At 53.3% G+C, this 13,880-nt stretch overlaps 1 protein-coding gene across 3 annotated transcripts in view; it reads left to right on the plus strand.

Annotated features, from left to right (window-relative positions):
- Positions 1–1,154: 1,154 nt before the first annotated feature.
- Positions 1,155–13,880, plus strand: part of TM6SF1 (transmembrane 6 superfamily member 1) — a 28,584-nt gene continuing 15,858 nt past the window's right edge. The window contains exons 1-4 of one of the 3 annotated variants that reach the window (XM_058542554.1): positions 1,157–1,319; positions 6,183–6,286; positions 7,085–7,117; positions 10,854–10,951. In XM_058542554.1, the coding sequence (XP_058398537.1) occupies positions 1,228–1,319; positions 6,183–6,286; positions 7,085–7,117; positions 10,854–10,951 (327 nt within the window). In that variant the 5' untranslated portion in view covers positions 1,157–1,227. Of the gene's footprint in view, positions 1,320–6,182; positions 6,287–7,084; positions 7,118–10,853; positions 10,952–13,880 lie in introns of all 3 variants that reach the window. The other 2 variants (XM_058542557.1, XM_058542555.1) reach the window with 2 other exon arrangements.

Raw genomic sequence — 13,880 nt, forward strand, 5'->3', positions numbered from 1 at the left:
CAGGATAGGGGGTCAGAGAGCTGGCTTTTGAAAAGCTGGGTCACCCCGGAACCGGTCATAGTCTTTTGCAGCTCATTTTTCTCATCTCTAGAGTGAGCCGCATGGTCTCTTCAGCTCACTGGCATTGTAAGGACACTAGTACATGTTGGACCTCTCTTGATTGCTTGAGTTGTTCTCTGAAACTCACTTCCCTTCCCTTTCCCTGCCAGTAGACCAATCCTGGCTCAGTCCCAGGGGGCTTTCTGAGGCCACCCCCAACACATGGTCATGCAGCCAGGGCAATACTCGGCATGCATTATTCCTATATTCTATAATGATATCATATTATTCTGTAACCAGAGGGCATCTGTCTGACAGTATTCTGAGGGCAGGGCCCTTGTCTTCCCTTCCTTGCACCCTGCAGGGCCTAGTGGGGGCTGCTGGCAGTAACCTGGCCTCCAGGAACCCTCCCTGGGATAGAAATGAAGGGCTCTTGAGTCTCCTAAGTCATGGCATTCCTCTGAGTGTCAGTTTCAATCCAAAAAATGGGAATTGCAGGCGACAGTAGCGTACTGAGCAGTGTACGGTGAGCGCTTCATGCACATTAACTCAGCGAATCCCGTGATCGTAGACGTGGGTTATCCCGGTTTGATAGAGAAGGGAAAAGACAGAGGTTAAGTAACTTGACCAAGGTCAACAGCTGGTGAGTGCGCAGCCAGGGTTTAAAACCGGGAGTCAGACTCGGTGTGCTTACAGCCCGTTGATGGCTGCTCCGGTGGAGGGGTTCCAAGGTTTCGGGATCATTTGTCCCTTCGCGTCCCCGGGCCGAGGGTTCCCCCCGTAGTTGATCTTGCCGGCCCTTCCCGCTCTGATACTCCCAGTCTGGCTCCACCCTCCGCCGGCCCGCGGCTCAGCTCGGAGCCTCTCCAGGTCTTCGATGACAAGCTCCTGGCCGCCGGCTTCCCGCAGAGCGCGCGCCACGGGGGCACCTGTCCCCGCCGCTCCTCGGCGCCGCCCGCGCTCGCGGCTGAGCCCAGGCGCCCCTTGGCAGGAGGACGGCGCGGGCGCCTCCGGGACTGCGCCCCCGGGCGGCTGCGGGCCGGCGCGCCGAGGGGGCGCTGCAGCGGGCGGAGCGCGGCGGGCGCGGGGCGCCTCCAGGGCACGGCGGCCGAGGGGCGCGGGCGCTGCCGGAAGCTGGGCGGGGCGCCCGCCGGGATGCGGTGAAGGGCAGGCGGCGCGGCGGCGGCGATGAGTGCCTCTGCGGCCACCGGGGTGTTCGTGCTGTCCCTCTCGGCCATCCCGGTCACCTACGTCTTCAACCACCTGGCGGCCCAGCACGAGTGAGTGGGCGCGCGGCGGGGGCGGCGCGAGGGGCGGCGGAGTCGGCGCCGGGCGGCAGGAGCCCCACAACTTTTCAGATGGGTCTCGAGCCGCAGCTGCAGGGCAGCAGTTCGCCGGCCTCCAGCGGCGCCCCGCGCCGGGCCAGAGGGGGGAGGCGCCCCGGAGATCACAGGGGCCAGGGTCCTCGCTCGGGCTGGCATCCTTGACATTCGGTGCAATTCTTGGGCCGAGTGCTGGGCGCCCGCTCCGTGCCAGCGCCGTGCTAGGTGTCCGGGGTTACAGAGGTCAATAAGGCGATGCCCCTGTCCTTGAGGAGCTCAGGGGCAGAGACGCGGGCGGTGCAAACACCGACAACTAGGAGTGTGGCCATGTTATCTCGGGTCATGCCTTGTTCGTTTCGCATTTCTCAGGAACGTTTCCATGTATGGACACACACATGCTTATCGTTTCTTATTAATTTTAGAAACTGTTGTGAATGACTAGCAGAAATAGCCCTGAGCCAACAGGCAAAGACCTGGGTTGTAGGCCTGGCTTCGGCACTAACAGTGTGTCTGGCCTCAGTTTTCTGGTCTGTCAAATGGCCTATATTCGCGTCCTATTGCCAGGATCCAAAGAGACTGCGTAGGGGCGCTGTGTAGGATGGGCGGCTGGGATGCGAGGCAGAGCAGTTCAATGCTAGGAAAATGGGTGGGGCTGAAGGAGGCCGCAGATGGGTTTGGTTCAAAGCCCTGCTTCTCCCCATTGAGGGATCCCTGGCCGAGTAACCCCGCACCAGCCGCCGCACGCCCGCCCGGGCAGTGGGAGAGGTGCCAGGCCTCCGTGCTTGCGTTTGTTCCTGTTCTTGCCGTCTGCGGGGAGGAGGAAGTAACCTGTTATGTTCCCACAGCAGTTGGTGCTAAGGAAGTTGCATCAGTCTGTACGCTGCAAACCCCCCAGACCGACTGCGGAGAAATGTCTGCCCACAGGGCGGGGACTTCCTCTCCGGGCCGGGCCGCCACTTGCTGCCTGCCTTATCCAGACGCCCCCTCCATACTGAGCACTCGCTAGGCACAGGCAGTGTCTGCGCTGGGTCGGACCCAGCCTTGGGGCACAGCTACTAGAAAAAGCAACTCTGGGCAGTGGATGTCACACGTCTGTGAATATAGTGCGTGGGGAACCCTGCACTCCTAAAATGGCATTAGGGGCAATTCAGCAAGTGTTCATTGAGTCCCTACTGTGTGCTTGGCACTGTTCCAAGTGTTGGGGCTGTAGCCCTGAACAAGCCAGAAAGGGCTGGAGAGGCTGTTGAGACAGACATCAACAGATAAAATGGGGCAACATGAGAGTGACTGGGAAGGGGACTGGTGGTCAGGGAAGGCTTCTTGGAGGAGGTGACACTTGAGCTGCAGGAGGTGACCACAGGAAGATCTGGGGACAGAGACTTCCAGGTAGGGGAACAAGGAGCAGTGCCGGGAGAGGGATGTGGCTGGGACCAGGGGAGATTCTGGAGAGAGAGCAGTGCAGCTTACAGAAGAACTGCAGGTCATGGCGAGGATGTGAGGATGACTCAGAGGTTTTGGCCTCAGCCACTAGGAGGGTGGTGAGGGCACTTACTGAGGACACACTGAATTATGTATTGCCGTGCATTATTGAGCACATTGCTAAGCCCTGTAGAGTTTTGAATGATTGGTTCCAACCTTTCTTCCCATCCTCCTGCAGGTTAAAATCCCAGTGGCCTTTGACCCCTCCACTCCCTCCCTGCCACTGTCCCCTTCCCCATAAGGCCTGGGGCTAGGCTAGCATCAGTTCCCTCCTTCTAGTTTCCCCTGGCACTGGCCCTCCCTGACGTGGACCATGGCAGAGCCTCCCCTGGGGGGTCCCCCTGCCTCAGCACCCCACGTCCACTGTGCTAATATTTCAGCCACACTGCAATGTTCTGTACCCCTTGGACACTCCTTAAATTTCCTGCCTCCTTGCCGTTGCTCACGCTGTCCCCTCTGACTGGATGCCTTCCTCCCTGTCGCTGACTATTGAAGCCACACCTGGACTTTACGGCCTGGAGTAAAATGCCACCTTTTCCTTTTCCAGACCCTCCCTCCAAGCAGACGTGCTCTCTCCCTCCTCTGAGCCCCCTTGGATTGTGCCTTTCCCATGAGAGTTGCTTTCCTGTGGTCAGAACTTACCTCCCCAGGCCATAGCTCACCTTAGTACTGCCCTGCCCGGCACAGGGCCCTGTGCAGATTCAGGTAGGTTTGGATTCGCTGGAATTAGTTGAGGCCTTCTTCCTATCAGACCATTTATGAAAGCCTGGAAAACAGAAAAAGCAAATTAGGTTGAGGAGTCAGGAAAGGGTTGGAATCTCTCTCTGTCTCTCTCACATACACACACACACGCACACACACACACACACACACACACACACACACTCTCATACTCACCCACACATGTCCCCTCTCAGTAGGTGTCTGTTCACAGAAGGGCATCCATAAAAACCCCCCATCCCAAGACTAACAACTCTTTCACTCTTGGGGGAGTCACAGTACTTACCCATCACCCCCTGCCTCCAAGTCCCTGCTGGATCTGTTTCTCCCTGTCTGAGTAGGTCCTGCACTTGGCTGTCGCCAGGAGACAGAGATGATCTGGTGCCCCAGTTTCTCTTCATTCTTTGCTCCTCCACTAGAGGTGGAGAGCATGAGAGGACGCCGTGAACTGGTTTATTCTGTTCTCTCATATTCCAGAAGAGCACCAGCTATGTGATCTTGCTGGCTGTGAGCCCAGGTCCTTGGTAGGAGCAGGGATGAGGGTTGTCTCCTGGCCACCACCTACCTCAGGCCGTTTATGATTAAAATGCCTGTCAGCTTACATAGCACACCTAATCTGTTCCCTCTTCACGGGATGCCTCAGCCCAGCATCATGTTTCTGACCCACATCAACTTTCTCTTCCATCTTCTCCTCCTTTGGCTCATCTCTACAAGAGGAGCCTGGAGCATCCACTGATGTGCACCACTAGAAACCTCCTATTTCAGTCTATTACCTGGACACTGACATGGTCATCCTTGTTCTTATCATGGAACTGTGTCATCCATCCATCCAGCCAGCCAGCCATCCAGCCAGCTAGCCAGCCATTCATCCAGCCATCCACCATCCATCCATTTATTCACTATCCACCATTCATCTTCCATCTATCCATCCTTCCATCTACCATCCATCCACCATCCATCATCCATCCATCCATCCATTTCTTCTTCCTCGCTTCCTCTCCCCGCTTCCGTCCTTCGTCCATCTATTAATTCTTGTACACCTTAGCAGAAGTCCTCAGGCAGACTTGCTGCATCACACTTATCCAGGTATCTTGAAAAGAGTTGCATATTCCCATGCCCCATCCTTGAAGTATTCTGATTCTGTAAGTCTAGGGTGGCATTTGGAAATCTGAGTGCTGCTGATGCGCAGAGCCCACTCCCCGACTCTGTGTGGGGCCTGGGACCAGGTGCTGGAGATACGGCTTTCCTGCACCTGTGGCCACTCTCTTTGGGGCCTGCAGGTTGGATGGATCACTTCCCGAGTGACCCCTCTGACATAGGGGAAAATAGTTCTGCCTAGTGCCTAGCACCCATTCCAGCTGCAGGCGTGTAGGGTGAACTCCAGCATGAGTTTGTCCCTCAGCTGTTGGTAGGCTGTTGGTGGGCTGTGGAACCTGTGACTGAGAAGGGTACTTTCCAGAAGTCCCGGTGCGTATGGCGAAGGTTATCCGAGAGTCCTCGTGTTGGGCTGTGTTGTGTGGAGGGATCCTGATGGGGAGGGTGCTGGCGGCAGCTCTCTCGGGCTGTGGAGGAGGCTGTGGTGCAGCGTCCGTGGGAGCGGGCCAGGCGGGGTTTATCAGCACCGGAAGCCCTGCTGGTGCTGGAGTGTGAGGGGCAGAGTGTCTCTGTAGGACTCGAGGTGGATGAGAGCTCAGAGCTCATGAGATAGGTCCCTCCACGAGCACAGGGGCCTCTCTTGTTCATCCATGGTGCCTGGCACGTGTGGGTGTGTAATATATTTTTTCTTCAATATGTTTTTCCTTAATTAATAAACAGGTGACTGAAATGACATGACTTTCCTAAGGTCACACAGTCAGGCAGTGGCAGAGCAGGTACTAGAATCTGGGTCTCTTGACTGCTCCCTCCAGCAAGCCTCAGGCCCTAGTGCTGCCCCCCTGAGGAGGGGCCTTGGCCCCTGGTCTCCTTGGTGCCAGGTGCCGCGCCCTTTCCCAAGAGAAGATCTGGGGCTGTGCTCCACCGAGCCGAGCCTTGGCTTCTTGGGTTTAGGGTTGGATGCTGGCCTGCTGGCCCTGGTGTGGCGGCTGGCTTCATTCTGGCCTCAGGTCTGGCCCAGACTCTTCCCCTCCTTGGACTGGCCTCGTCCCCTGGCCCCTTTGATTATACACATGACCTGTGTCCCTTCTTCCTTGTCCCCCTGGAAGGTGTGTGTCGTTGAGCTCCTGCGTGTTCCCTGGAGATCAGTCTGCAGTTTCCAGCTGGCCCTGAGGGAGGTGGCAGATCAATGGTTAGGCCTGTCACCCACCAGGACCAGGGACCAGGGGTTGGAGGAGCAGAGGCAGTGGGTCAGCGGCCATGTTGGGGGCAAGCTGGGGTGGGGCTGAGGGTGCTCAGGCACATGGTCTGTGCAGAGTGACAAGAGTGAGGACCTGGTGCCTCTGGTCCCTGAAATTCACGGGAGTGGCCCCGAGGGGCCAGAGTGCGCAGATCAACATCATTCACCCTGCGGTGCTTGAGCTACACGCAGAGGCAGGGCTGGAGTGAATGCCTTCAATTGCCAGGAAGTTCCGGGCACCAGCGTGTTTATTTTGGTGAGTGACCACCTCCCTGTTCTGGTTGTTGCAGTTCCTGGACAATTGTGGGGGTTGCTGCCCTCATCCTGCTCCTGGTCGTCCTGTTGGCTCGTGTCCTCGTCAAAAGAAAACCGCCCCGGGACCCACTGTTCTATGGTACGTCTCCCCGGGCGGGAAACCGTTTGTGTCCACTTAATAGCACAACACGTGGGCCGCCCTTCCTTTTCCTCTGTGGCTGTGAATGCTCTGAGCCCACGGGTGAAGTGGTGGGAAGTGGAGGAGTATTTCAGGATGGCGTGGCCCTCACCTCCAGGCCAACGCCTCCCCTGGCTGTGGCTCCACTGCCAGGGCTAGGCAGGACCTCTGTGTCCCCAACCCCCCCCCCCACCTCCCCATGCTCTGATCTCTGACCTCAACTCTAGTACCAGCTCCTTCCTGCTCCTTGCAGCCCCCGCCACCTGACTTGGAACTTAACTGTATGGTGCCTCAGTCTGCACATTTGTATAACGAGGGTTGGTACAAACATTAAATAAGATCATATTTGTAAAAGTACTTAGAACAGTGCTTGACAAATACACATGTATGTTAAATAAATAAAAACACCACTGATGGAGCACCCACGGTGTACCTGATACGGCTCTGAGCACGTTACCAGGATTATTTTACTTAATTCTCACAACAGATATCCTACACTTACAGATGAAGACACTCACTCAGAGATGCTAAGAAACATGATCAAGGTGGCATAGTGAGAACAGCACTGACCCCGAAGCCCATGCTCTCTCTGCGCCACACTGGCTCAAGCAGAGCTGTCACTGGCCCTCGAGCACTTCCCGTGCCGGGAGCTCTGGGCATCTTATTCCTTTAGTTCCTGCTTTAGTAATGCTGCACATCACACATCCCCGGCTCAGTGTCCTACAGCAATGAATGTTTCTTTTTCTTTTCTTTTCCCAGGTTTGTGGAGATATAATAGACATATAACATGGTGTAAGTTTAAGGTGTACCACCTGACGATTTGATACACGTGTGTGTTGTGAAATGAGGGCCGCAATAAGGTTATTCACCTTAAGCTCCTTTACCTCACGTAATTACCATTGTTTGTGCGTGTGGTGAGAACATTTACGGTTTGCTCTCTTAGCAACTTTTAAGTATGCAATTGTTGTTACGAGTGATCAAGTCGGCTCTGACTCCTGGTGACACTATGAATGAGCGATGTCCACAATGTCCTGTCCTCAACAGCGCCACTCACCTTCTGTAGACTCGTGCCTGTGGCTTCCTTTATGAAGTCAATCCAGCTCAAATTTGGTCTTCCTCTTTTCCTGCTGCCTTCTACTTTCCCAGCCATGTTGTTGCGAATGGGATGATTTTGCCTTTTTTTATGGCTGAGTAGTATTCCTTTGTGTGTGTGTGTATATGTAGACCACATCTTCTTTATCCAGTCATCAGTCGATGGTAGGCCAGTTTTTCATACGATATATTCTGCATACAGGTTAAACAGATAGGGAGATAAAACGCCCCCTTGTCTGACACCTTTGTGTGCTTCTCACATTCCATGTTCCAACTGTGTGTGGCACAGCATCGGACTTTCCTTTCACCTTCATGCACTTCAGCCACAGACATCCTTCCGGCTTTAGTAGGTTGTGTCGTTGGCCACAGTGCTATTTGCACTGGTTCTTCACTCCTCCCCAGTAGCTGAGTGCCTTCTGGCCTGGGGGTTGCATCTTCCAGCACTATCTCATATTTCATTTTGCACTATCTCATCATAGAGTTTTCAAGGTAAAAAAGGTTTAAAAGAAGGAGAAAAAGGAAAACGCAGCAGTGGGTAATTGACATTGCCTTCTGCTGCATGGTGTGTGGCTTGTCTGCTGCATGGTGTGTGGGTCCAAGCCACACATGCTGGGGTCTGTGGTGTCACAATCACCAAACACCTGTGAAATGTAGATGCCTCTGTGGGTAAGTGTCCGATGTGTATTGTTAACTGTAGTCGCCATGCTGCTCATTAGATCCCCAGAACTTATTCATCTTATAACTGGAAGTTTGTGCCCTTTGACCACCATCTCCCCATTTCCTCCACCCCTCCAGCCCTTGGCAACCACCATTCTACTGTTACTGTGAGTTCGCTTTTTTAGATTCTACATAAGTGAGATCATGTGGTATTCGTCACTTAGCATAATGGCCTGAGGTCTATCCATGTTGTCACAAATGGCAGGATTTCCTTCTTTTTTATGGCTGAATAATATTCCATTGTGTGTGTGTGTGTGTGTGTGTGTGTATATATATATACACACCACATCTTCTTTATCCATTCAGCCATTGATGGACTCTTAGGTTGTTTCCATGTCTTAGCTATGAGCATTTATTTTCCTTGCTCACGGGTCTGCAGGTTGGCTGGGCTGCTCTGCTTCAGGCTGTGGGACGGGTTCAGGGCTGTTCCATATGTCTCCTTGTTCTTGGACCAGCAGCTCCTAGGGCGTGCCCTTCTCGTGGCAGATACAGAGCACAAGAGGAGTAGTGGAAAAAGAGCAATGCCACTTAGGGCCTTGACTTGGAGCTGGTCACTGTCACTTTCACACACATTCCACTGGCCAAAGGGAGTCATGTGGCTGAGTCCATTGTCAATGGTGTGGGGAATATTCTCTGCCCACATTGGATCTTGGCAAAGGTAGGGAGGGGGAGAAGAATTGTGAGTACCTAATTTCTCTCAATTTGCATATGAAAAACTCTGAAGTTTAGAGAGATGATGTAACTTGCCTAAAGTTTAACAGCCTGTCAGTAGATGAGCCGGCCTGTCTGATGTCAAGGTCCATGTCCTTTCCCTGCCCCACTCCACAGCCTTTGATCTGTCCCCTGCCTGCCTCTCCAGACTCGTCCCCTGCTGCCATCTTCCCTCCTTGCCCTCCCCACTCCATGGAGCCCACACTTAGCTGCATCGTGTCTCTCCCAACTCCTCAGGGTGGGGCTCCTACACCCTCAGCCCCCTGTCCTCATTTCTGTCACAGCTTTGAGCACACTGCAGCCTCAAGCTCAGAACCTAGGCCAGACTCCTGCCCACTGGAAGGCAGAGACTGTCCCTGTCATCTCTGACCCAGCGTCCGATACTCCTGTTGGCATCAGCGATTCTTGGTAGGATGATTATGTGAATGATCATGTGCTAAATGCTTCCTTTCCTGGGAGACATATGATGGCTGATCTACTGATGGCTGATCACCGTCAGCCAGATCTGGGCCAAGGCCTGCCCAGAGGCATGGGGGGCAGGGTCCTCAGGACAGGAAACTGTGGGCCTGCCGCTGTTCTGGGGAAAATGTAAATGCTGGACTCCTGGCTGCAGACTCTGGGCAAGGCCTGCTTCCCTTCTTGGTGAATTCCCCTTCCCCACTCTCCTCTCATTTCTTTTTTCTCAGCTTTTCTTACATTCAACCTCAGATTTTTCTACTGTCCATGCCCATCACATGGTTTAAGATATTGATTTGTTACAACTTGAAAATGCAGCTGTATTGATAAACTAACATGAACTAAATTTGATCACTCACTGTTTAAAAAGTGTTATTCCTTAGCTATCTGTTGCTGGTAGTTTTAAGCCCATTTAGGATATTCTCACAACCTTAGTAAGATTCTCTGAGATGCTATGGCTTTCCTTTCTTTTTTTTTTTTTTAAAGATTTTATTTATTTATTTCCACCCCCCCCCAAAGCCCCAGTAGATAGTTGTATGTCATAGCTGCACATCCTTCTAGCTGCTGTATGTGGGACGCGGCCTCAGCATGGCTGGAGAAGCGGTGCGGCGGTGCGCGCCCGGGATCCGAACCTGGGCCGCCAGCAGCGGAGCGCGCGCACTTAACCACTAAGCCACGGGGCCGGCCCCATGGCTTTCCTTTCTTAATATTCAATTGTACCATCTCATATCCATTTTTAAAAGTCACTGGCCTTTCTTCTTAAAGCCATTGTCCCTTGCACATCAGCTGCTGTCTTTAGGAGCTCCAGTGTGGGAAGGGCAAACATGCTGGACACACTGTGAGTTGGCCTGCGTGGTAATCATTGAGATGAATTCTCTCTTCTGAGTCATTATTCTAAACCTGGTAGTCACCTCTATGCTTCCTTGGCCACTGGTCCCACTGTCCAGGTGGGATGCAGGTGTAACCCTGGGCAGCCACTTGTAGGCGAGTGGAGGATGGGTGGGGGCAGCCTGGTAGAATCCTCTGGGACAGAGTCAGTGGGTGAGTTCGTCATTCTGTGCCCCTGGCGGGGGTCCCCTCGGTGAGAGCATTAGGGCAGTGATGGGGCGATCCGTGACACAGGCAGAGATTGCACTGTGTGTGCAGGAGGCGTGTTCTGTTAGTCCATGTTGACAGTGTCCATAGTATCTTCTGGAAAACGTTAAAAACAAGCCATTATTATTATTATTTTTTAATGCTTTGTATATAGTAACTCTTTTTATTTATTTATTTATTTGTTTATTTTTCCCCCAAAGCCCCAGTAGATAGTTGTACGTCATAGCTGCACATCCTTCTAGTTGCTGGACGTGGGACGCGGCCTCAGCGTGGCCGGAGAAGCGGTGCGTCGGTGCGCGCCCGGGATCCGAACCTGGGCTGCCAGCAGCGGAGCGTGCGCACTTAACCACTAAGCCACGGGCCGGCCCCAAAACAAGCCCTTATTATTGATGAATGCCAAGTTCTTCGTCATCGTCCCCTGAGCTGCTGCTTTTCAACTGTTCTTTCTTTGCTCTAGTGTACGCGGTTTTTGGATTTACCAGTGTGGTGAACCTCATCATAGCACTGGAACAGGACGGAATCATCGACGGGTTCATGACACACTACCTGAGAGAGGTATGGGGTTGCTTAGCGATGATGAGCCTTAACCCAAAGGGTCAGCTACCCCAGCTGTGTTGCCCAGAGATGAAATCCTTTCCGTTAGTGTGAGCAGGTGTCATACGTGGTGTTTCATTTCCTGCCGGACACACGGGCCGTTTACTCCCGGGGCAAGTGAAGCAGGAGGCCAGGATCAAGTCTTGGCGAGGCGATTCTCTTCAAGGGTCGGTCTTACAACTCCTCCCTCACACCTGACCCACTGCCTTTCTCCTTTGCTTGTATTTAATATAAATGAGATACTTTAAATGAATTTAGTATTTGAGTGTCTGTTTTTATTAAAACATCACTCTATCTGAAAGTCAGTCTCACATGTGGAAAGGACCAAACTCTGAGGCAGTTAATGGACCCATTGGACCGTGATGACCCCCTGTCCCCATCACAGCGTTACAGAGCTACCCGCACCTGAGAGAGTTAGTCCAATTTTCTTTTTTTCTTTTTTTTTGTGAGGAAGATCAGCCCTGAACTAACATCTGATGCCAGTCCTCCTCTTTTTGCTGAGGAAGACTGGCCCTGGGCTAACATCCGTGCCCATCTTCCTCCACTTTATACGGGACGCCGCCACAGCATGGCCTGACAAGTGGTGCATTGGTACACACCTGGGATCCGAACCCCAGGATGCCGCAGCGGAGCACGCGCACTTAACCACTACGCCACCAGGCCGGCCCCACCGATTTTCTTAGTTTATGGTGTGATGAATCCAGCAGCCCCAGAGAGGTTAAGTAACTTACTCAAGGTCACACTGGAAATTAGGAGCAGAGCTGAGAGTACAGTCTTCACCTGTGTTTCAAATCATGGGGAGCTTTGTATGCAAGCTAAGGGAGTTTGGATTTTATCCCCTATGTGAGGGAAGATTTTAAGTCAGGGAACAATGTGGTCAGCCCTGGGAAGGAAGAGGTTGAAAGGAAGGGTCAATGCCATGAGCTGGGACACCAGTCAGGGCTAGTAAGGGCATGAAGATGGCCCAGACGGAGAAGAGCACAGGAAGTGGAGAGGGACACACTTCAGAGAATTCAAGTGGCTGGAATGAGCAGGACTTGGGTGAGTTGGGGGTGACGGGGAGAGGAAGGTCCAAGGTGACGTCCTGCTTCCTGCTTTTGGAAGAATGCTGCTGTTATTAAACCTGAAAGGGATGAGAGGAGGAACGCAGGTCCATGGGCATGTGTTGAAGCAGACTCGGGCTCATAAGGCCTGCTTCCTCCCTCCGGGAGCTGTCAGGGAGATGGCACTGTCCTAGGTGCAGTGACAGAGACACCCTAGGCATGGAGTGCACAGAGGAAGAATTGACTCTGGGAGCAGTCAGGGGAGGCTCCATCGAGTTGGTGACAATGCTTTGGTATTTTTTAGAATGGCAATGGCAGTGGAGGATAAACATCTTCCAGGTAGACTAGGGAGGTGGAGGCCATTCCAAGGATAAGGGACAGCTTGGGCAAAAGCTTGGAGATGAGGAATAGCATGTGTCTCCCCACTGCCAACTGGGGTGCAGGTTTGCAGGCGTGATGCTGCGTTCATTTAGAGACGTGGAGTTTTGGATGGTTGAGGGACATCCTGGCAGATGTCCCAACTGGCAGAGTTGTGCAGGTCTTGAGCTCTGAGGAGCATTCCTGGCAGAGAGATTCGGGGGCCATCTGAGTATAGTTGGTACCTGAAGGTCTAAGAGGAGAGGAGCTTGCCCAGGAGAAGGTGGAGAGAGAAGAGGGCTGAGGCGAGAACTTTGGAGACTGTGGCCAGAAGAAGAGGAGCCTCTGAAGTGGGCCATGAGAGGCAGGCAAAGAGGCAGAAGGAAAACCCTGGGAGCATGGGTCCACTGAGGCCAGAGGAGCGAGGTTTCAGGGAGGAGGTGGCTGCCAAGAGGGCCTGGCGGCCGAGCTGGTGGCGTGGCAAGCAGTGAGGCAGACAGGATAGGAGAAGGGGACTGGGGTGGAACCATGAGAAGGTCTGCAGGGCCAGGCTCTGGGGACCTGGCTGCCAGATAGAGGAGGTGGGGGTTGGGCCTGCAGGCAGCAACAAGCTTTGGGCGGTTTTTGAGCAGAAGAGCGACCTGTTAAGAGCCAGGCCCCGTGAATCTTCCTTTGGCAGTGGGAGAGTGGTGGATCGGAAGGAGATGAGAGAGGTAGAGAGACTGTTTGGGAATGGTTCAGTGGGGGCACTGACGGCTTGAACTAGGCTGCGACGAAGAAGGAGGATTGCCTGGGGTGATGTTATGGAGATAAAATTGATAGGACTTGCCAAGAGACCGCATAGGAGAAAGGAATAAAAAAAGACCCTGTGGTTTTTGACCTGGGTCAGTTGAGTGGCATCACCATTAATATAGAGAGGCCAGGTGGGGCTCGGGTGAGGGGAGAAGCTGATGAGTTAAAGGAGTTCAGGTGAGTTTGCAGGACCCATGGGCCATCTGGGTAAAGATGCCCATTAAGGCACCAGGAGAGGCCAGCCCTGGCTCCAAGAGCCAGGTGTGTAGCGTGAATGATTAAAACCATGAAACTGGATGGTATTGTCCAGTCGAAGCCAGAGAGAAATGTCAGAGAGAAAACATGTGGGCCAGGCATGGGCAGAAGGACACCTTTTGTCTTGTTTCTTCCTCCTCCATGATTTTCATTTGATCTGATTTGTGGGGAGAGATGTCAGAGCAGTTCTCGCCTCAGGGGAGTGCAAAGCTTCAGAGAATGCCCCTCTTGCTTGTTGATTGATGGGCTGGTTGATCTGCACTGTTCTTTGTTGTGGAAAGGACTTCAGGCATCTTAGGAAGACATGTGAAACCAGGCAGGAGAGCACGAAGTGGGAGGAAGAAGAAAGGAAAACGGAGTGGAGCCAGAATGACACTAAAACCCCATGCAAATCGGACAGTGATGTCTAGTCGCCACCTGGACGAGGGAAATGTAGTTCATCA

The sequence above is a fragment of the Diceros bicornis genome, chromosome 5 (genome assembly GCF_020826845.1).
Source record: "Diceros bicornis minor isolate mBicDic1 chromosome 5, mDicBic1.mat.cur, whole genome shotgun sequence".
NCBI lineage: Eukaryota > Metazoa > Chordata > Mammalia > Perissodactyla > Rhinocerotidae > Diceros > Diceros bicornis.